Consider the following 23,731-nt stretch of genomic DNA (forward strand, 5'->3'; position numbering starts at 1 on the left):
GAGGCGGGACTGCACCCGTCCATTGGTCAGTTCTACCATCAATTTTGGCTTTGGTCCCGCCTCCCCGCAGGATCTAGTTGTCGGAGAAATGCATCTCTCAGCCCGTTGGCCCTTTTTGTACCGGAGATGGCTCCACCCAATTGCTCTCTTTCCTCTCCTAGTTCGCATCTTTGTTCGCCTTTTAACTGTCACTTCGAGCCGTGTGCCCACCCCTTTTTGACACTCAGCACCCATTGGCCTCTTTCTGCATCAAGGCCGGAATGTCTCCTTTCTGGAGCCTGCGGGGGTGGAGGAGTTACTCTTCTCCCATTGGTCGGTTCTTTCAGCCCCCTGCGTGGATTGGTTCCTCTCTGCCCCCTCTGAGGCTACTCTAGTGGAGGCTTGGTGTGGAGGCGAAGCTCGTCACCCATTGGCCAACTGTTTTGAGCCTGTTGTAAGTTTCCCGGCCGTCCCTCCCATTGGCCACCGCCCCTTGCTCCAGGCCCCGCCCCCCAAAATGCTTGGCGCCCATTGGCTGCGGGGCATTGGGCGGGGTCGTTGGGCGGCAGTGGTGACGTCATTCCCGCGGGAGAAAGCCTGGTGGCTGTCCTGGGCTGGGCCGGGCGGCTGTATGGCGGCCTGCGAGCGGCTGGGCGGCGGCGCCCTGCGGGAGCTGCTGGCCCGCACCCAGGGCGTGCTGTTCGACTGCGACGGGGTGCTTTGGAACGGCGAGCGCGCCGTGCCGGGCGCGCCCGAGCTGCTGGAGCGGCTGGGCCGCGGCGGCAAGGCGGCGCTCTTCGTGAGCAACAACAGCAGGCGCTCGGTGGCGGAGCTGGCCGGTCGCTTCGCGCGCCTCGGCTTCCGCGGCGTGGCGGCCGAGCAGCTGTTTAGCTCGGCGCTGTGCGCGGCGCGCCTGCTGCGCCAGCGCCTGCCGCAGCCCTGCCCGCCGGGTGCCGTCTTCGTGCTGGGCGGCGACGGGCTGCGGGGCGAGCTGCGGGCGGCGGGGCTACGCCTGGCCGGCGACGAGCCGGGGCCTGTGCGCGCAGTGCTCGTGGGCTACGACGAGCATTTCACCTTCGCCAAACTGAGCGAGGCCTGCGCCCACCTGCGCGACCCCGACTGCCTCCTGGTGGCCACCGACGTGGACCCATGGCACCCACTCACCGACGGCCGCACCACCCCCGGTGAGGACCGGGGGCTGGGAGGGATGGACTGAGCTCGGAATCCGGGGGGCCAGCCGCAGCTTCAGGAGCACCAGGAGAGGGAAGGGAGTGGGGGGCCGGGGGCTGGGGGTGGTGCCGGGATGTTCAGGGCTCAGCTTGGGGGAGTGAGGGGGTCCAGGATTCTGTAGAGTCATGGGGGGTGGGAGTGGTACCTCCCCAGCTGCAAGATTCCTAGCAAAGAGGAAAGGATGGACCTGGACTGGAGGGGAGTCAGGGGGTAGAGGGTGGTGCCAGGCTAAGGTCAGGGCTCTCAGTTTGTGAGGGGACGGGGAAGGAGGGCCCCTGAGATCCTTGGAGGAGGTGGAACCTCTCCAGGGGGCCGTATCCTTGGAGGGAAAGAAGGATGGATCTAGGATTGGGAGAAATCAAAGACCCCCTTTTTCCCCCCGGGCAGTACTAGCCTAAAATCTGCGCTCAACCCGGGAGGGATTGTCCTTCAGCTCTGCTGGGATGGTACCTTTTCAGCTGTGAGATTCCCAGGGGCAGGGGAAGATGGACTTCTGATGGGGAGAAACCCAGAACCCTAGGGGTGTGAAGGGTCACTACTGGCCGAGGGGTCGGAGCCCCACCTGGAGAAGGTGGAGCTCCATAATCAGCCGAGTTAGTCCCCTGGTATGGTACATCTTCTTGTTGCAAGCTCTCTGGCAGAGGGGAGAAGAGGCAGAAAAGCTAGCACGGTGTCTTTGGGGAGGGAAAGGGGATAGAGAGAATAGTAGATACTGGGGATGGAGAGAATCTTGGCTGGAGCACTGCATATCCCAGGGTGAGGGGAACCTAGGATGGGGAGGATGGAGTCTAGGACCTGGGAGGAGGAAGAGGGCAGTTGCACTTGCTGTTGGGTTGCTGGGGCCCTGGGGCAATTTTGATGCTTTTTCTAGATCTACTGGTGAGAAAGTTGTAGAGAGGCTGCCTTGGAGAGTGTGGGTTCCACCTTCTGTTCATGGGGTCAGAGTTAAATTTCTGGTCCAGGACCTCATGTAATAGAGGCCAAGCTGGGTCAGGAAGGAATAGGGCAAGAGCAGCACCCCTTCTATGATGAGGGCAATGCAGAAGCCTTACCTCAGGTGCTTGTCTGATCAACTCAGACAGGTTTCTGGTGAGATGGAGTAGATCTGGGGTGGTGTCAGGCCACCTGTGGCCAAAGGCTGGTGAAGCTTTGCATGAAGTCATACATGTGGAGTGAAGTAGGAAACCCCCTACATCTCAATGATGAGGGGGTGCCTAGGTTCCACAGGCCCAGGATGGTGTCTGGGGCAGCATCCACTGGACAAGATTGCAAGATTCACAGCCTAACCCAGTGGGGAAGCTAAGATGACCTGGGGCAGGTGGGAATGACTACCAGCCCCTGGGAAATGTGAACAGGAAGGCTTGGACCTTCATCAAAAGTTCTCGTTTCTATACCGCCCTAAGGTTTACAAAACACTTCCCCAGGACTGCCCTGTGATTCCAGAGGATTGCAGTTGTCAGTCTCATTTTTGCAGATGATGTATTGGGCACAGAGAGGGTAAGCCACTTGCCCCAGGGGCACAGTGTTAGAGCTGCTGACTTTAATACCAAGGCATTGCCCCACACTCTCTGCTTTGGCAAGATCAATTTAGGTCAGATGCTCATGATCACTTTGATTTGTATCTATTTAGAACTATTAAGTTACCATCACAGCACTTCGCATAGAACAGTGCCCATCATAGGCAGTGATGTTTTTTTGCATGAACACATAGCTTTGGGAATTGATCTGGAATGATTTATTACCTTTTTTTAAACATTTGGGGAAACTGGGGCTGAGAGGTCACATGGTTAGTGGCAGAACAGAGATAGAGCCCAGGGCTCTCATTAGCATCTTCTCTGATCCTAGTTTAGGAGAAAGAATTAGTTTCTAAGGAATCTATTAGATTCTAGAATAATCTTGACTAGGATTCGCTGACTGGTATTCAGAGAATGAGAGTGGGGCTGTCATCGGTTCCAGAATGAAGAGTTTTCATTTTGATGGATCCCTAAGACCAAGATAGGAACAATTAACATTAGCCATAGGAGAGAATGAAGAAAGAAATTCTGCTCAGAGAAGATGTGTCATGAAAATCAGAGCTCAGAATTTGGAAGGGATCTCTAATCCAACCCAGACTGGAAAAGGGATCCCCACTACAACCAACGGACAAGTGGTTGTCCAGCCTCTGCTTGGAGACCTCCAAGGACAATGATGTCTTTTCCCTCTTCCCCAGCTGTCCTCTTTGTACAGAGAGGATCCTACCCTTTGTCCAACTCTGGAGGGGACGAGATAACTTCTGAGCTGTTCAGTCCTTGGCACATTTTGGAAGGAGAGTCAGGCTGGAGACCCAGGGTGATGAAAGGCCCGGATATGATGGGTTGGAGGAAATCAGGACATTGAGTCTAGAGAAGAGGGCTTAGGGTGAAGGGCACATGATGTTTGTCTTCAAGAATTTGAAACACTTGTGGTCCTGCCCTCTGGGGCCAAGCAGAACCATGGATATCAGTGTAAACAGGCAGATTTGGGCACAAAGAGAAAATGCCTAGCAGCTCAAGTCATCCCAGAGTGGGGTAGCCTGCCTCTGGAGGGGTTGCCATCCCTGAAAGTGTTCAGTCAATGCCCAGATTGTCAGACTTATACCAGGGGGTTGCTAGTTGGGCTGGATTCCCTTGGTAACCCTAGAAATGGGAAAGTCCTTCGTATCTGGTTGGGGGAGGACCAAGGAGAACCAGCAGGGAACAAATTGGGAAGCATCCAGTTTCTTGGCAGAGCTTGGAGATCCCCACAAACAAAAGCCCACAGAAATCCAGTTTATCTAGGCCATTCAGATGAAGGAAGGCTTCAGGGCTCCCCTGCCCCTACCCATTTCTCAGGAGCCAATATGTGTGCCTGCCACTAAGTGAAGCGGAATTCTGGAATGAGAGGAAAGGTGTCTTGGAGGTGGGGAGCCATGAGGGAAGGGGTAGGAGCAGATCTGACACCCGGCAACAGGAATTGCCAAGGGTGGATAGCTGGGTGGGAAGAAATACTAATCAGACTTGAGGTTCTAGAGCAGTGCGGCTGGCTGATAATTCATTCAACAAACACTTAGTGATCTGGGTCCTGTGCCAGGCCCAAGATACAAACAAAGCTGTCCCTGCCCTCATTTTGCCAGAAGGGAAACATATGAAAACTCGGTCCATAGCAATTTCTGATGCAGCTGGGGGATCTGGAAGGCCCTCCTGTAGGAGGTGGCTCTGGAGCTAAGCTTTGAAGGAAACTGGGAGCTCAAAGAGATAGAAGGGGAGAGATCCTGAATGGGCTAGGTTGGATAGAGGGATGAAGCGTGGGACCTGCCTTCCAGTCTGTGTGTATCTTTTGTTAGATCACCATCATTTCAGGATTATATTCTTCATCCTACACCTAGTAAGTGCTGACCCTTATAACAAAGAATAACACATGAATCAAGTGTGACAGTGTATACTGTGCTCAACCCCCATAGCTCCCCACTTCTGCAAAGAAAAGATAGAAGGGAATTTTTTCCCATCTCTTTTCCTGGGCCAATTCTTGGCCATTATTGTATAGCTTCCTTTTTGATAAAGACTTCTCAATTAAATGTTTGATTAAAAACAGCTTTACGTATTGATACATAATACAAAATTTGAAAATTTGAGGAGGTTCACTTCCCATTCAGGGCATTCAGGAAGGCTTCATGGGAGAATTATAAAGGAAGAGACAGACTGATAGTGGAGGGGTTTGGTGGAGATGGGAGGAGTCTTTCTGGAAACCAGACCAGAAAGGGGTTTGTCGACACCATTATCTCGAAGCTGTTGATCGGACCTCATCACTCCCCTGCTCCATTGTCTCCCTGTTGCCTCTAGGAGCAAATCCAAACTCCTCTGCCTGCTTCCTAAAGAAAGCCCTTCATCATCTGGCTTTATCTTACATTACTCTCCTTCATGTACTTTGCTTTCTGGCCAAATCGACTAACCAACCAATTTACAAAAAAAGTAATAATAAATTTTGATGTTTTTTACAAAATGGCTTCCAGTATTTCTCCCCTTCCCAGGGAGCCCTGCCATAGAGTGAATGATATTTTTTAAAAGAAAAAGAAGAGGGGAAAAAAATAGCAAAAAAAAAAAAAAATCAGTACATCGAAGGAGTCTAACACAGAGGCAATGTTTCACAACTGGGGACCTCACTTCTGCAAAGAAATTGAGGGAAATGTCTTCTATTTCTTTGGAGTCATGCCTGTTATTTGTAATTTTGAAACATTCACTTTGGATTATTTTGTCTTGGTGGTTGTTTCCATTTATATTATTGGAGTCATAGTATTTATTTCATTTTCTTGTTTCTTCTGACTTCATTCTGCATCGGGTCATGTAAATCTTCGCAGGCTTCTTTGTGTTCATCCCATTCCTTGTGTTCTATAGTACAGTAATATTCCATTACATTCATTTACACAATTTGTTTACTATTCCTCAGTTAACGATCATCTACTTTGTTTCCAATTCTTTGCTACCACAAAAAGTACTAGTATAAATATTTTAGTGTACACAGAAATTTTCTTATCAGTGAAATCCGTGGGTGTAAACCTAGTAGTTGAATCTCTGGGTTAAAGCGTATGGACCTTTTAGTCACCTTATTTGCTTAATTTGAAATTGTTTTCCAAAGTGGTTGAACAACTCCACCAACTATGTACTGATGTGCCTATCTTCCCACAATCCCTCCAACATTAATCTATCTTTTGTCATTTTTGCCAGTTTGCTGGATGGGTGAAGCCCAAGGCTGTTTTGATTTGCTTTTTTCTTATTAGTGACTTGACACATTCTTTAACACGGTTATTAATAGCTTTCATGGTAATTAATATTAAGAGCTGTTTCTTCATTCCTTTCAGAACTTAACTATTGGGGAATAGCTTTTTGTTTTATAATATGTTAGTTGTATATCTTGGATATGAAGCTGCTATCTGGAAAATTTAATATAAAGATCTTTTCCCATTTACTACTTCCTTTCTTATCCAAGGTACATTAATTGTGTCTGTGCAGTGGCTTTTCAGTTTAATGTAATCAAAGTTATCTATCTCATTTGATTAAGAATATACTTCTGCCTATAGCTATGAGAGGTATATGATGTTTTTCTTCTTATTTTTTTATAGTTCAGTCTTTATTATTAGTTTCACAGAAGTTTCATTTTTTTTTCTTCAGTTTCCTTGAAAGTAACAGTAAGATGTTGGACTCAATGTCCAGCATCTGCTGGACAACTCTTACCATTGTATGTAGTCACATATTAATTTAGAACATAATTGTGGAGTATGGTATAAGATGTTGGTCTAAGCCAAATTTTTGCCAGTTTTCTTTCCAGTTTTCCCAGCAGTTTTTATCCATTAGGGAATTCTTTCCTAAGTAACTTGTTTTCTGCTTTATCAAACCCTGAACCATTGTGTTCCATGTTCTAAATCTTCCTTGTTTAGTCTTTTCCATTTTTCTGGTTTTTTCCACCCATCTTTCTATCTATCTATTTACTGACACCAGTTGGTTTTGGTGGCTGTTGCTTCATAATAGTTTGAAGTCCAGAAGTGATAATCCCCATTCTTTCTTTCTAATTGCTATTTCTAATTCATCACATTTCATTTTCCCTGTCCATAGGTTCTCCCCTGTGTTTGGAATGCCCTGCCTATTCACCATAACCTCTTAGAATCTCTGGCCTCCTTCAGAGCTCAGCCCAAATACCACCTCCAGGAGGCCTTTCCTGATCCCACTGATGCCTCCCCCTCCCACTCACTGTGTGCACATATTGTACATACATGTTTTCCTCCAGTGGAATATCATTTTATTGAGGTCAACAGCTGTACTTTTTGTACTTCCCCCCCCCCACCCTGCCCCATGCCTGGCACAGTGTATGACCTATCTTTGTTGTCGTTCAGTTACTTCAGTTGTGTCTGACTCTCTATAACCCCATCTGGGGTTTTCTTGGCAGAGATACTAGAGTGGTTTGCCATCTCCTTCTCCGGCTCATTTTACAGATGAGGAAACTGAGGCAAACAGGGCTAACTGACTTGCCCAGGGTCACACAGCTAGTAAGTAACTGAAACTAGATTTGAACTCAGGTCTTCCTGACTCCAGGCCTGGCACTGTATCCACTGTACCACCTGTCTGCCACCTAGTCCATCCACAAGGGTAAATAAGTACTTTATGAATGAATACCATAACCAAGATAGGCAGGAATGGAGGAGATGGCTTAGAACCTGGTACTGATGTTGGCCCACCTTCATCATCTCTCCTCTGCCCTGGACCTTAAGGCCTTTGAAGGACCCGGGATTACCTAGGGGGTAGAAGGAAGAGAAGGCTGTAGCATTGTAGACCTTAACTGACAGAGAAAGCAACCAGGTGTTAGTAAAGACATAAAACAAAACAGGCTTTAGCTCTCAAAGGACAGATTTGAGGTTGGCTATTGGTTAGAGTTTCATGTGATCACACTACTTTAGGCTTCAGGACCCTCCAGGTCTCAGCCAAGCTCCCTTTTTGTTTCTGGGTCTAAGGCTTCTTCCTATCTCTGGGCTTCAGGTCTTTCATCACTCCCAACTCTGGTCTCTCCAGATCTTTGATCTGCAGAATGAGGGGATTGGGTACAATCTAAGGTTTCTTCCAGCTCTCATGTGCAGTGGTTCTGTGGGTCTCAAGAAACTGCAGACTTTTAAAAATATGATCTACATCAAAGAGTAAATGAACTGAGACAGAGAATTTGGAATTCGGAATTTAAAAAAATGAATGTAAAATATTTCTACACGTAATTGGGATATATATGCATATCTATGTTTTTATCTATGCATGTCTGTGTATCTATTTATAATTAACGAATGAGGCATCCAATTGGCCATGAGGCTCTGCTGAGGCCTGGACCATGTGCTGGCCTCTGGGCCTTTATGATATCTCGTTGAGTCAGCTGGATGGTGGGATAGAGATGTCAGACATACAAGACCAAGTGTTTACAGAGTAGGCTTTGTCTCCTCTGTAGCATGAGGAAAGAAACTTGTGAATCACTCATTTTAGGAACCTAGGCCCTGTTCTAGGTTGAGCCTGTGTTACTGCAGTGAAAGGGAGGGAGGGCGAAGAGGCAGAGTATTCACACTTCAGGCATCAATTCAAACATACTCTCAGTAGGGCAGGTAGTTCCCTGGAAGCATCCATTGTGTTCTGAGCTCTCCTTTCATATCTAGTTAATCATTTGAGCTTCTCAGTCTCACCAAGAAGGAGACAGGACCAGCATTATTCTCCATTTGACAATTAAAGAAACTGAGATTCAGGCAGAAATAAGTTCTAATTGTATGCTTTTTGCCCCGGTCTCCTGGTAACAGAAATACTTGACTGTATTAGAGGAAGTTGTTAGCACTTTTCCTTCTGGTGGGCCCACACTTTAAAGCAGGGAAGAGAAGCCTTGTGGGGAGACAATGGAGTCTTGTAGCCCAGCAGGCTGGCCAGAGAGGGGCACTGGGAACTGAGCATCCTACATCTAGTGTTGAAAGGGACCTCAGATCCTATCCAGTTCAGCGGCCTCGTTTTACAGAGGGAGGATGCTGAGGCCCAGAGAGATTGGAACAACCCAGGACCTCACATTGTAAGTGCCACAGCCCTCTCCCTGCCCACCCCCTCCATATCCAGCTTTTAGCTGAAATCGGTCCAGCCATCGGAGCTGCTGCCCAGAGAGTACAAGTTTCCCTTTCCTTCAGTCTTTTGCTGTTTTTGTATCAGTGTCCAGATCTAAACCTCCCAACTCCCAAAGCCATCCCTTATGACAACAGAGAAGAGAGAAGCAGCTACAATTAAGTCTCACTGAGTGTGGATGCAATTTTCCACACCCATATCTCCCTTCCCCCGCCTCCATCACTGCTGGGGAGAAAGGAACATTTTCTCATCTCTTTGCAGAGAAAATTCTAAAAGGGCTTCTCTAAACCCTGAGAAAGCCTCTTCTTCCCCTCCCTGGAATGTGGCCAGTGCAAGGAAGTGTATCTGGACTTGGCCATAAGAGTGATCAACTCTGGTCCTGTTGGCAGCTGTGGTCCTCCTCACCCCATCCACTCTCCCCACAGCAAAAGGGGGATGATCAGTCACTCCAGGCCAGGCCCAGTGTCAGAGAGAGCAATGAGAGGGAGCCCCCAGGCCTGGGTGGAAAGAGCCTTCAGGTGCCTGGAGGTTCAAAGATGAAAGCTGGGTTCCAGGGCAGCCTGTGCAGGGAACTGGCTGTGGGGATGAAGGCAGGCCTTAGTACCTCTCTGAGCTTGGTTTGTTGGGTCAGGTGATGGCCTTAGGTCATGAGATGTGCTCAGTGCACATTTACTCACTTTCCCTCAGCAGAGCCAGCCCTGGAAAAGGGACTGGATGTGTGATTTTGAGCTGGGCAATTCCAGAATGAGAAAACCCCTCCCTCTACCAATGTGGGTCAGCAATTTCCCTGCCAGGAGGACACACAGGTTCAGTAACTTGCTCAGGGGTCATTTGGCCTGTAAGTGTGGCGTGGGGTTTGAACCCAGGTCCCACTGGCTCACCACACTGCCTCTAGCTGGAGAGAAACTTTAGGTAACACTCCTGGAGCCCATGGTCTGGGGGCAAAAAGGAATACACATAATATTCAATTGTGCAAAGGTGCACCCTTCCTCCTTTTACTAATAGAGTTGCCTGGGGGCACCGAGGGGCCGTTGACTTACCAGAGGATCACAGTGCCATGATCAGAGAGCTGAAGTGAGCCCACATCTCTGTCCATTGCACCACACAGCCTCTCAGGAATGTATTAGGAACAGGGACGGCACCTACGAGTTGCCAAATGAGAGCCAGGTTCACCAATGCAGGTTTACACCACTGTGACCCAGGAGAGGTGCCTGGAGCTCTGTAAGCTGTCCAAGGTGGAGCTCTAACCAGGTCTTCAGGGGCCCTGTCAGGTCAGGAGGCCATGGGGCATCTCCATGATAAATCTAAGATGGGGTGTCTGACGTGATAAGGAATCAGAACTGGGAAGGGGGTGTCCAGGCTTCCATTTCTCCTGTTCCCTCCCAGGCTTAGCATCCATCTTTTCCCTTCACTCTACAGGGACTGGGAGCCTGACAGCAGCAGTGGAGACGGCATCAGGACGCCAGGCCGTAGTGGTGGGCAAACCCAGCACCTACATGTTTGAGTGTATCACAGAGCACTTTGGTGTGGACCCAGCTCACACCCTAATGGTGGGTGACCGCCTGGAGACGGACATCCTCTTTGGTCACCGCTGTGGCCTGACCACCGTGCTCACCCTCACTGGAGTCTCCAGGCTGGATCAGGCCCAGGCCTACTTGTCTGCAGGCCAGCTTGACCTGGTGCCTCACTACTACGTGGACAGTATTGCAGACTTGATAGCAGGTCTGGAGGACTGAGGCAGCCTGATCAGATGCAGGCAGCCAAGAGGACAGGCTGTCATCTTATTCTCATTTCTTCTCTCCTGGTCTCTTACACTGTAGTCATGAGAGGACCTCTTCCCCAGTCTCCATTTCCTGGTCCAGTTTGGATATTTCCCTCTCCCCAACCCCAGCACACACACACACACACACACACACACACACACACACACACACATACACACACACATGCAAACACACACACAAACACTCTGATTCTCCATCTTCTGGGATCAGCAGGTCAGGACCTGCCTCTCAGCTCCCCAAGGGACCTACTTGTCTCTTCTCCCTTTAGCTTGGGCTAGGTGTCCTCTCCCCTCATTACCTCCTGCATCCCTCTCCTAGGTGCCATTTCCCTAATGGCAGCATCCCCTCCCCCCTCTGATCAGCCCCCATTTCCTCCTCCTTTCAGCTCTGACTTGGTTGATGCTGCCTTAACTTTTTTCTCCCGACTTTCTCTTTTCTAGACCCAGGAGCTATGACTCTGGGGGCACAGGGTGCCTCACTTTCCTTCTCCATAAAAATGAGGGTGTTAGACTAAATGACCTCTGAGCCCCCTTCCAGCTCTGAATCTATGATCTTAAGGGGCCCTTTCTTGGAACACTCTGTGCCATTAATTCCCCAAACCCCTTGTTCTGCCTGGTTCAGAGGCTTTCCTTCTCCCATACACACTTACCCTCCACTGGGTCGAGCTTAGGCTCTTGTATCAAACTGAGCCGATCAGCCTGGTTCAAAGTTCTGGAGCATCAAGTGTGAGTCATTGAGTCCTGTCTCCTAAGTGACCAATCAGAAGCCTGGAATCCATTGAAGTTCCAGGTTGTAGTGGGCCAATGGCGGGGGGGGGGGGGGGGGGGGGCGCCGGGGTTGTGCCCTGAGTGCCAACTGGATGGGCTATGTGGCTCTTGCCCAGATTTAGGTGGAAAGAGGGCCCTGCTCCCCAAGTGCTGTGATGGACACAATAGGACCCTCGATCTCTTTCCCTGGGACTGTTGATGTGCTTGTCCCCCTGCCCCAGTATTTATTTACCAATTTATTTATTAAGGTGTTAGGATGTTCCAGGAGGGGTCACGACGACCCCTTTAAATGTACCCAAATCCCCTCTTCTCCAAGAACTTGGAACTGAATAAATTAAGCCCTGGAATTTGTGTGTATCTGGCTATGGAGTATTGGGGGTGTAAGGCTTTCCTCAGAGCTGTCCTGCCCGTACTGGGCTGGCCAGTGTCTGGTCCACTCCATTCCCCGCCAAATGCTGGAAAATCAATCTGTAAGCACTTACAGAGTCTCTCCTATGGATCCCCGAATTCCTGTTGGGCATAAGGAAAGATAATCCTTGCTCCCTCACCAAGGATCCAAGTCCTAGAGAAATTCTGGATATGGATTCTTAGTGTGTTGTGGGCAGTGCCAGTGGGTGAGAAAAATGCAGACTGTTAACTTTGCCTGTCTCTCCAATGCTCTGTATATGACTGGCACTTAATAAATGTGGAAATAGCTATGAGAGCTTCCTGGAGGAAGGATTTATTAGCAAGGGTTGGAAGGGAGCTGGAGGGGTGGTATCCTGATGGCCCTCAGGAAGGGGTGCTCAGAGCACAAGGCCATTCGTGCTAAGGACACCATAGGAATTGGCCCAAAAACCATGATCTCCATGGTTACTACCGTAGGGTCAACCTGTGGTAGAAGGGATCCCGGTAGTCCAGGGAGGGTTTCCTGGAGAAGACAGGTTTGATTTATGGCTAGAAGAAATCATAAAAGTCACCTAGTGCAAGCTCCTCATTTTACAGATGAGAATGAGAGCGTGAGTTGAGTACAGGCTTGTGGAAGGTTGAAGCAGCAAGGGCAGGATTTGAGCTCCTGGCCTCTTCCTCCAAATGCGACACTCAAGCAGCTGCCGTACCATCTAGGGGAAGTAGGCTGGGAGACTGAAGGTGTTTGGACTAGTGCCCCCAAAGGATGGAAGGAGGAAGCTGTTTATCTGAGACTTAGACCTGGGACAAAAGAAGTAATAATAACCTCATGTTTCCAAAAATTTGTTTTGTTCTTCTTGCCTCTAGGGGTCAGAATGAAGAGCATTTGGGGCAGAGGGTGGCATTGGAGGACCATTGGATCAAACATAGTCTCGGAGCTGGAAGGAACCATTTGACTCAATCATTTCACAATTAAGAAGTTGAATTATTTGTCCAAGATTACAGAAGACTCAAGTTGAGGAGACAGTAATTGTTACTTGATTTTGCTTTAAGATTGGGTTCCCCTATCTCACCCAGGCTGGAAGTGCAGGTGTTAATTATGGACCTGGTCCCTCTCTGATCAGCATGGAATCTTTGATCTCCATTTCCTAGGGAGCCTGGTGGCTCACCATATTGGTATTATCTTAGCTCAGACACTTGATTGGCTTAGCCCACTGCTGCTCAGAATTCCCAAGGATGGCTCAAGAGATCTGCCAGTCTTAACCACTCCAGGATCCCAGACTCCAGTCCTGAGTCACCACAGTTGACCCAGAATCAGGTTTGGAGGTGAGATCCCTCCAACTTTTCTGCTGTACTCACCATACTCACAAACAGGCATATTTCAGCTAGATGTGAGGAGGAACTTTGTGAAAATCAAAGGTTTCCAAAGGTGAAATAGGCTACCTTGGGAAGCATCAAGCTCTCTGTTATGGGATCAATCCAGGTAGAGACTGATTGATTTTTCTATAGGGAGTGCTATAGAGGAGACTCCTGCTCGAATACAGATTGAATGGAATGGTCTGAATTCCCAACCTGTTTGGAGATCCTACAATTCTGGGACCTCAAGATCAATGCCTTTGGAGCCTCTTTTAGGTCATTTTTGTCCTAAAAATCTCACTGTGACTATCGTCTTCTGCCTCCCTGTCCCCAAAAGGGAAGGCCCAGTGGCAGTTGACGTTCCCCTGGGGAAGTAGGGAATGAGTGGATGGACCCAGATTGGTCTAAGGCTACCTGAGAAGGTCTTTCACCTTCAAACAGGGAGATGTTGGTGCCCAAGAATGAAGCTAGAACTAACATATAAGGTGTGTGTTGGGGGTAGAGGAGTAGTTAGTTCAGGGTTGTTGGAGGCTGGGAGAGACTGGAATTTCATTTGGAAGAAATTGAGCTCAACCCACAAGGAGTAGCAGCCAAAATCCAGCATGTGTGGAGGTGGAGGAATTCTGGCCTGCACATAACCTCAATCCTTTGCTGGCCCTAGAGAGACACAAAAGCTCAGACTCTCAAAGGTCATCTGGCCCAACCAGCCCCCACCCCCACCCCTGAAGGAACCCTCTTTATAGCAAGAGAAGAGAGTGGGAAAGATGAGACAGGAAGAGGCAAAAGGAGAAGCAGGATGGTTTTGGGAGCTTACAGGTTTATAGTTCTAGAACTCAACCAACCCTCTTGTTTTACCAATGTGGAAACTGAGGTCCTAGGAAATGGAATGAACTATCTAAGGTCACATCGATACACTGTCAGTCAAGTTTTTCACCCAGATCTCCTGACTTCAAAGACAGCATTCTTTCCACTGTGCCATATGGCCTGTTATACGGAGAGAATGAGAAAAGAGGAGTGAGAGAGAGGAGAAAATGGGTAGAAGAGATGAGCCAGAAAGAGAAATAAGAGAGATGGAGAGGTAAGGAGATGGGAAACAGAGAGTGGGTGAGGGACAAGATAGGGAGAGATGAAAGATGAAGGGAAGTGAAAGTGATGAATAATGGAGAAGGAAAGATGAAGGGAGAGGTGAGAGGATGGAAGAGATGAATAATGGAGGAGAGAGAAGAGACAGGAAGAAGAAGAATCTCTGAATTTTAAATATCTAGTTCAGCCTTCTGTACTCGATGAAGAAATATCCTCCAAACGAGAAACAAGAATAGGGAGGGAAAATGATGAAAGGAGAGAGGTAATGGGAGGTTGGCGAAAGTTCAGGTGAAAGAAAAAAGAAGGGGGAGGAATAAGGACAGGAAGAGCGAGACAAAAACAGAGAACACGAGAGGAAAGACAGGGAGAAATGAAAGGGAATGGAAGAGATGAATAATGGAGAAGGAAAGATGAAGGGAGAGATGAGAGGATGGAAGAGATGAATAATAGAAGAGAGAGAAGAGGCAGGGAGAAAGAGAATCCCAGAATCTTAAACACCTAGTTTAAACTCTTTCACTGAGTGGAGAAATGCCCTTCACGTGGGAAAGAGGAATAGAGAGAGATGAAGTGTAAAGGAAGAGATGAAGAAAAGTAAAGGAGAGGAAGGAAAAGGAGAGATGAGAGAGAGGGAAAGAGAGCAATAAGAGAGAAGTTTTTTGGGCAACACATTCCAAAAGAGAGATGAGAGACAGGGACACAGAGAGTTGGGAAAAATTAGAGACAGAGGGAGAGATGAAAGATGGAAAGATTGGAGTCAAGAAGAGGGATGGATTTGGGAGAGGCAGAGGGGTAGCTAGAACCCCAAGTGAAGGTGGGGCTGTGGGCAGGGACACCAGAGTTCAGGTCTGAATAAACTGAGTCCTGAAGGGAAATTCAGCCTCATAGGGGCCCCAGCAGCCATCCTAGGCAGACCGGGCAGACCCAGGACAAGTCACCCAATGCTTCCTTCAGGGGCATATGGTAGTTGTTGGGGGGAAAGGATGACTAGGACCAGTCAGAGAGCCCCGGCTGGGGAGGACCATCAACCAGAGGAGGGCGGGTGATCTCCCAGACCCCCTGTGGCTGCCCTGTCTCACCTGCGAGGAAGAAGAAGGTAGGAGAGACCTGGGTTAGAATCCTGGCACTGCCCTGCTAGCTGCGTGACTCAGGGGTGCCATATACCCACACTGAACCTCAGCTTCCTCTGCTACAAAATGGGGATAATAACCCAGGAAGATGGACAGAAGTAGCAGATTCAAGGCTCTGCACTCTAAGTCACCTCCTTCTCTAACTGGAGAAGGCCCTATCTGAAGGGAACCAAGGTTAAGGTTGAAGATGTACCTGACCCAGAACTTGACCAATCAACAATCTCCTAAGCCAGGGCTGTCCAGCCTTAGGTTACTTTGGGCTGCATTAAAATAATTATTTAAGGGCCACACCCAGAATAAAAAAATACAGTACACTAATAGAAAGTAGGCATCAATAGGACAGGCGAAGGGCGAAAGCAAACACAAAACAACAAAGCAACCACACAACAGTATAAAGGTAGGTGCATGCTGACTAGTCCGCATTCATACAGACCGAACACATCCCACAAATCAATTGAAAATTCCGTGTGATATGTTTGTCCATAATACTGCTTAACAACACCAAAGAAAATTAACATCAGCAGAATTATTTATTAGTGATGGAATTAAAAAATCTAATACACATTCCATGTAAATTATTTTATTTTTTAACTGGTGAAAATTAAAACACAGGCGCACCGAATAAAATTGCACTGTGGGCCTCAGGCCATATTTTGGACAGTGCTGTCCTTAGCACCCACTCTGTTGAGCTCTCTTTCATCATTGTTGTTTTAAACCAAGATTGGGTTAAATGATTTGAATGAAAACCCTCTTGGGGTCAAGAGAAGGCATGTTCTCCACCTTCATAATGACCGTTAGTGACCACCTTGGTTCAGCTCTACATAGGGCTTGAAGGTGAGCCATGGGTCACACGCCTGGCAGTGCAGCACCGGGAGATGGTGGAAGTGGGCCAACTGGACCTGGAAGGTCCTCTCCAGTCCCAATTTTCTGATCCCAGCCAGACCTGAATCCTGTGATCCTATGGAAAGCAGCCTTCTATGGCTGGGGAGATCCAGCAAAGGACTTCAGGAGCAGACGGAGTCACTGCCAGTTTAGACACTGCTGGGAGAGGGAGAAGCCTCCCTAGGACTCAGGTTACCACTATGTAAAATACAGATGTTTAGCACACGATGTTATAGTGGAAAGTGGGCTCTTAAAAAGGGTGTGTGTGTGTGTGTGTGTGTGTGTGTGTGTGTGTGTGTGTGTGTGTGTGTGTGTTCAAAGCTGCCAATTCATCCCTAGCCCCTCTAGGTGGAAAATGACATCTATGAGGCTAGGCTGGGCCCCAGCTGCTGCACATATGGCCTCACCCTCTCTTCCCTACAATTAAGGTTTCCTGAAGTCCCGAGTGAGGGAAAAATAAAGCCTTCTACCACCCCCTCCCAATCTCCCCAATAGCAATGTGGTCTTTGGGGGGGGAGGGAGACCACACCCACAACCAGAGGGGTCTGCAGTTGGAGTCCAGCCCTGCTCCCTCTTTCATCTCCTTCCAGCATCCTTGGGTGGGGGGAGTAAGGGGCCCTAAAAGGGGGCTCGACTTTGCCAGGGAGATGAAGGGGCTGGAATCAGGCTCAGGATGTGAGGCACTTGGGGCTGGTGGGGGGCTTGGGAGGAGGGAGCTGTGTCTGTTCTGCCCCACTCACTGCTGGAAGCTCCCTCTGCCTGGAGATCATGGTTTTTCTTTCTCCAACCTCTCCAAGATTTGTGGAGTCCTTCTCTTACCCTTGAGATAGATGGAAGAAGGAACAGTTAGAGGTGTTGTGCTTGGGTACCTGAGCCTTGCCTGCAGGTACAGAGGGGCTGACCTACAGGAGAGGATTGAGCCTGATCCTGCTCAGCCTGACAGGCAGAACCAGGAGGCATTGGGGAAAGGTGCAGAGGGACCTGTCCATTCAATCCAACCATGGGAGATATCCAGAAGTGGAACTAGTAGGTACTATAGGGAGTGAGTTTCCCATTGTTGGAAGTCTTCAAAAGGATCCTAGACAACCTCTGAAGGGAATATTTCAGAGGAAGATTTTATTTCAATAGATGTATGAGGTCCCTTTCAAGTGGAGATTTGATGATTCTGTTAGGGCATAGGGACAGGGCCCCGGTCTCTGATGACACGGTATGTAGTGGGAACTTCCAGGTGAGCAAACTCCCTCCCTCCCCATCCAAGTCTACACAGTCTTAGAGCAGAGGTAGTTAGACTGATTTGTGTCACAGACCCCCTGGACAGTCTGGTGAAGCCCTTCTTAAAAAAATGTGTTTGTTTGTTTTAATAGTAGAAGGAAATGGTACATTTCAGTTAAAGTTCAGTGAAAATAAAGATGCCATTTCTTTTTTCCTCTCCAAGTTCACAAATCCCTTGTAACCTATCCCTGGACCCCTGTGAACTGCAGGTTAAATACCCTATCTTAGAGAGAGTGACCTCAAGCCCTGAGAAGTTAGGTGGCTTGGGAGGTAGGATTTGAACCCAGGTCTCCTTGACTTTGAGGTAGTGGATCTCTATCCACTATGATGCCCTACTTTTAATTCTATTAGTATCCCAATTTACAGATGAGCAAACTGAGGATCAGAATTGAAGAGACTTACAGATGTAGGTCTTGGCCTTCAGGTTCCCTTCACAAGAGGAACAGGAGGCCTGGGTGAAAGAGTGGGGAAGATGGGGAGGCGATTGCTTCTTTTCTGTGAGTGTCTAAAGAGAGGGTGTTTCACAGACTTCTCTGGGGCTCCTAGCCTGGGTCCCTGTTCTCTGGCTTCCCCAGGGGGCCCCAGTGGGGTCCCTGCCACTCCCTTCCTTGAGCTGGCATGGTGGAGCTTTCTGAGGAACCTCAGTCTGCCTCCCTCCAACCTCGTGATACAGGCAGAGCAGAGAGTGCTTTCCAACAGCAGGCCAGAAAACCACAGGCTCAGTCTCGGGCACCTTGCCAGTCTTCTGGTTATAATTAAAAGCAGAGGTTGCTGACTGAAGTCATTTGTTGTGGGGGAGGGAGGACAATCCCCAGATAGGGTGGGACCTGGGGACCTCCACAGGGGTTCAATAAGGAGGGAGACATCCCCCTCCCCAATCCCAGGGGAGATGTCCAAAGACATTGGAGAGACTCATTGATCCCTCATCCCCACTGGAGACTAAGCTGATTCCCTTCCCTTCTCTCACCCTCCTCATTCTTCAATGAACCACCTTAAAGTCAGTAACCTGTGACCTTGGGTAAGTCACTCTCATCTCAGCATCTCAGTTTCCCTATTTGTAAAACATGGATGTTAAACCGTGTAATATGGTGGAAAGAGCCCTGGACTTGGGTTCAGAGGCTCAGCTCCTCACTGCCAGAGTGACCCCACGGTCTCAATTTCCCCATTTGTTAAGAAACCAGATGGTTTCTTAGGTCCTTCCACGCTTTGCCACGCTCTGATTGGGACTGGGCTCTTTGGAGGCCAAGGGGCTGACTCACCCAAATCAGAGCATGGCCTTCCTTCCAGCTGGCCTCCAGCCCCTTCTCGCCAATATCAGATTCCAGTTCATTCTAAAACTATTTTTCCATTCCTCCCTCAATCTCCCCACCACTCTCCTCCACCCCCTTCCTCCAAAGTACAGCTTTTTGGGGTTTGGATGTGGGGGGGAAAGGCTAGAAAAGGGCGGAGCTTCATGTGGATGGGGTGTGGCCAAAGGGGGTGTCACCCTCCAAGCTTGATTGGCTACCCCTCCAAGAAAGACTTCAAAAATTCTGATCGGTTCCGCCCCTGAGACAGACCCCTTCCTTTTTTGTGGCTCTCGATTGGCGAAAAGTGCGAGAGGGCGGGTCGGGGGAGGGGAAGTAGGGTGACTTGGCAGAAGCATGGAGTGGGGACCTGCTATATAAAGGGTCGGACAACGCCCTGAATTACCATCCCAGGAGTTGGACGTTATCCTTCGGGATCCCATCGCAGGCAGAAGAATCGCCGCAGCATTTCTCATCTTCCGTCATGGCCAATGTAAGTGCGCCAGGGGCTCCTTGTCTATGGTATAGCCTGAGGTCCGGGAGCGGAGGCTTCCTCTGGCCTTGAGGCTTGTAAAGAAGCCGGGAGACTCGAGAAGGGTGTGTTCGAGAGGGACTCTGCATGTCCTGGGGCTTCCCTTCTTCTCTAACCTCACACCCTGACCACTCCAGCCCTTGCAAAGGCTGCCCCTCCCTTCCCTCCCCCTTGCAGCTGTCCGCTATCTCTGGCTCCTGGTCCCAGGAGCTTTGACAAGCTGCCAGGTCCAGAGAGATCCTGGGGAGAGGGGAGTAAGGGGGAGGTGGGACTTGGCATGGGCTAGAGTTAGGGTGGCCCCTGGCTTTGAGGAGCTACATCTTCATGGGGCGGGGTGGGATTATGATGTGGGGGAAATGCTTTTCTTGAGTGGAGACAGAAGAGAAAAGAGAGGTGGCGGGGAGGGGGAATGGGGGCAGAGATGAATCTTCTGCCAGAGGATTAAACTTTCTGGAATGAATGACTGTCTTACGGAGTTAACTCCAACTCAGCCGGATGGTACAGAAAGAGTCCAGGCTGAGGAAGCTCCATTGGAAAAGGAGATGGCAGAAGGGGTGGGGCAGGGAGCAAGTGATTCCAAGCCCCCCTTCCCTTAAAAATAAGACGGAATTAGCCTCACAAATACACTTCTGGGAAACCAGCGCATGAGATTCCCCTCCCCCTGCCCTCAAATTACTTCTCCATTGATTTAGATCAGGAAGAGACCACACGTCTGTCCTGGATGCTTCCCTTACCCTTCTCCTAAGGAGAGGGACCAGAGAAGCTAAGTTCCTTTACCTTGTTTCTGCCAAGATTACCCTTGATCCCCATTCTTTCTCAACCTCCCCCTCCCTGGTCGCCAATTCCCCTTCTCCTGAGCATGGCTGCCTCCTGCCCTAGATTGGGACCAAGACTTAGCTTTGGAGAATGGGGGAAGCTCTTCCTGAAATTTTTCTGGGGAGGAATTCCTTCCCTGCTTAAAGAGCTGAGGACAGCTCTGGGAGCATGAGGAGGACGGCAGGACAATGGGGATATTGGAGAGGCAAGGTAAGGTTGACCTAGCTACCAGGAAGTTACCCCATTGAGCTGTAATCTATCTCCCATCCTTCCCCCTTCATCCTTGACCAAGTGCCAGGATATATATGATGCCAGCCTAAGATGGTACTTGGGTAGCCATTTGGACAAAGAGAGCATGGGCCTGGGACTCAGGAAAAAAACTTGATTTCCAGTTTCAATTCTGTTGCTTACTTGTGTGACCTAAGAAAGATCACTTCTTGCTTCTTTTTTTTCTTGCTTCTTTGAACCTCAGTTTCTGAATGTATAAAATGAGGAGTGGACTGGATCAATCATCTAGGCTAGTTCCCCATTTAACTGATGGGGAAACTGAGGCCCAGAGACATGAATGGGCTTCTCCAAGGTCACAGAGTTGGGACCGACTCCCACTTCAGCACTAACTAGCCTGGGGAGAGTCTGCTTTTCTAGAGCCTTCATGGAGCATGTCCCCACCCCAACTGGAAGCTCTGGGTCCCCTCAGCTCCCAGGCAGCCCTAACCTCACTGTGCTTGGTCTCTTCAGGAAATGATTGCCACTAAATTGGACCTCCAACCTGGAGTGTGCATAAAAATAGTGGGAGATGTACCCCCTGATGCAAAGTGGTAAGTGGGAGATGGGAGGGATGATCCTGAGGTCCTGATGTGAGTCCTTGGCCTCTGTCTGGCTCTGTCAACCTCTTCAGCCCCTCTGCAGGAGCTAGGCAGGCAGTAGGTGTGGCTTGGCCAGTCTAGGGGCTGTTGACCCATTCCGGTGCCACAGGGGTGGGAGGGCAGGGGTAACATAGAAAGCAGCATCTTCTAGAATGAATCACTTCCTGCCATATCTTTGCAGGGCCCTGGGCTCCCTCTCTCCAGCCCCTCCCCCCTACCCATTGAGAAGTCAAGCAATATCACATTGTGAATTGCAAAGTTGATTTGAAGGGTATTTTGAGTTGTGTGGTCCACGGATCAAGAGGGCTCCTGCTTCGGGCTACCAACCCCCTTAAGCTTTCTTCTTTTGGCTATGCTTAACAGTAGCCACCTGCAAGGACTTCTGGGAAGTTGATTCTAACTCAGGGGAATGGGCTACGTTACCCAGTGACCTGCCCATTCCATCTATGCACTGTGAGGGATCTTGAGATAAATAAGGCAAAATCCTCGCCCTGCAGAAGGGTAGGGTTTAATTGGGGTGTGGAGAGAATCCCACATGAAGCAGGTATGTAATAATAATTAATAATTCTTTCATTTAGCAGGGTTTTTTTTTGAAGGTTTACAAAGTCTTTTCCGTATAACCTTGGGAGTGATCATATACCACAGAATATCTCAGCTTGGAAGGGCATTGGAAGTCATCTCATGCAACCTTTTTCTTTGGGGGAAAATGAAAGAAAACTAAGTCAGGGAGAAGTGACTTATCCAAGGTCACACAGTGAATGAGTCAGTAGCATAGCTGATTTGTCCTATAAAGCAATCATTTTCCCTGGCTCCTAGCCCACTATGCTGCCAAGTTGAGGTTACTCAGCTGATTCGTGCCAGGATAGCAGCTTGTGCAGAAAGCTAGGTTATCGGGGAGACTCCCTGGAAGAAGATGGATTCCAAGCTTAAGCCTTCAGGGAAAGCTGTTCTACCCAAAGAAGGCTTCTCTTCCAAACACCCTCCAACATGCACAATACAATTCAACACACATTAAACAGTTGGAGGGTGGTTGGCTTGCTGTATTTGGGGAGGAACTTCTGAGGCCAGCACCCAGGATGTGCTGCTAAATTTTTAACAACCAGCTTGGGAGCAGGGAGAATGTTTACACCGTATTTTTTTTGTTTGTTTTTTTGGGGGGCAGGGCAATTGGGGTTAAGTGACTTGCCCAAGGTCACACAGCTAGTAAGTGTGTCAAGTGTCTGAGGCCGGATTTGAACTCAGGTCCTCCTGACTCCAGGGGCAGTGCTCTACTCACTGCGCCACTTGGCTGCCCCGATGGTAAATTTTTAACAACCAGCTTGGGGGCAGGGAGAATGTTTACACCATATTTTTAAGTTTAATTTTCATTATTACCATCTCCTCCATCACTTTCTTAAGTCTAGACAATGGACAAAACAATAAATTCAGGTGCTGGTTTGTAGCCCTTGCCAATTTCCAAAGTGCTGAGCTCACATTAAATTTAACCATGGGTGAGAGCTGAATACTTTACACATCTGCTTGTACTTGACCCTTGCTTAGAAGCACCCAGCTGGTTTTCGCCTCAGCCCCAGATGGCAGGGCCAGGACTCAGCATCAGGAAAATCTTTGCAAGAGAAGCTTCCCAGTAGCTGCAATGGCCAGTTTGGATAGATAGTGAGCTCCCTGTCTCTGAAGATGATAAGATATATACCATGGTCACTTGTTGAACAGGGTGGGGAATGAGGGGACTGCAGAAAAGAAGCCATGATGCCTTGGGTCAGGATTGGGTGAGAGTCTCATTGAGGGTCTTCTAGCTCAGGGATTCTCTGAGTGGGGATTTCCAAGGCTCTGGGCCCCATGACAACAATTGAGATGTGTTCTTGATTTCCAGCTTTAGGTTCAACCTGGGCAAAGATGAACTTAACCTTGCCCTGCACTTCAACCCACGCTTCAATGCCTGTGATGATACCAACACCATCATCTGTAACTCCAGGCAGGAAGGCTCATGGGGCACAGAACAAAGGGAGACCAACTTCCCCTTTTTGCCAGGGACTACAGTGGAGGTAAGACCCCAGAATCAGGGCATGGAATGTCAGAGCTGGGCAGAATCCAAGAGATGATCTCATCTAGGCTTTACATTTGACAGAAGAGCCTTGGAAGTAAGCTCTGATGGGGAAAAGATGAAAAGCTAGAGGAGAAAGGGGGCAGTGGATTTCCATAGGTCAATGGCAAAAAGCCCAGCATGCCTTGAGTTGGGGGGAGGGGGAGGACAAAGGGAGTTTGAAGGACCTAACAGGATTAGAGAAGACTCTGAGTGGCCCAGGACACAAAATCGGATCCTAGATTTAGAGCTGATGGAACCTCAGGGGCAAGCTAGTCTGACCAGAGAGGAAACAGGCTCAGAACAAACACATGCTTTACCCAGTGTCACACAATGTCTTGTAGCAAATGTCTCCAGGTGTTCAGCTTCTTCTGCCCTCTCCCCATTCAGGTTTGCATGACTTTTGAAGGCAGTCAGTTTACTGTGAGGCTGCCTGATGACTCTCAGATCAGTTTCCCGAATCGACTTAACCTAGAGACAATCAACTTCTTGCAAGTTAATGGTGACTTCAAGCTCAAAACGTTGAACTTCGAATGAGCCCTCCAATCAAGGCAGCTTCAGACCCGATTCTTGCCTCTTGGGTCTCTCTTATTATTAATAAAAGTGTTGATGATGAGAACAGCTGACATTTTCTGTGTGATTCTGCTCTGGGGAACAGAGGGCTG

General features: G+C 48.9%; 2 protein-coding genes across 3 annotated transcripts; both read left to right on the forward strand.

The window, feature by feature from the left end:
- Positions 1–582: 582 nt before the first annotated feature.
- On the forward strand, positions 583–12,845 carry LOC118849493 (pyridoxal phosphatase). 2 transcript variants are annotated; one of them, XR_005010433.1, is made up of 3 exons: positions 583–1,163; positions 10,248–11,401; positions 12,634–12,845. XR_005010433.1 is itself a non-coding variant. In XM_036758361.1 (2 exons), the coding sequence occupies exons 1-2, from the start codon at positions 611–613 to the stop codon at positions 10,562–10,564; spliced, it is 870 nt and encodes a 289-aa protein (XP_036614256.1). In that variant the 5' UTR covers positions 583–610; the 3' UTR covers positions 10,565–11,407. The 2 variants fall into 2 exon arrangements, 1 of the variants encoding a protein (XP_036614256.1); XM_036758361.1 differs by lacking the exon at positions 12,634–12,845 and having other exon boundaries at positions 10,248–11,407.
- Positions 12,846–19,133: 6,288 nt separating this feature from the next.
- On the forward strand, positions 19,134–23,692 carry LGALS1 (galectin 1). The gene is made up of 4 exons (XM_036761072.1): positions 19,134–19,265; positions 20,859–20,938; positions 22,857–23,028; positions 23,457–23,692. The coding sequence occupies exons 1-4, from the start codon at positions 19,257–19,259 to the stop codon at positions 23,601–23,603; spliced, it is 408 nt and encodes a 135-aa protein (XP_036616967.1). The 5' UTR covers positions 19,134–19,256; the 3' UTR covers positions 23,604–23,692.
- Positions 23,693–23,731: the final 39 nt, after the last annotated feature.

The sequence above is a fragment of the Trichosurus vulpecula genome, chromosome 5, assembly GCF_011100635.1.
Source record: "Trichosurus vulpecula isolate mTriVul1 chromosome 5, mTriVul1.pri, whole genome shotgun sequence".
NCBI classification, from domain to species: Eukaryota; Metazoa; Chordata; class Mammalia; order Diprotodontia; family Phalangeridae; genus Trichosurus; species Trichosurus vulpecula.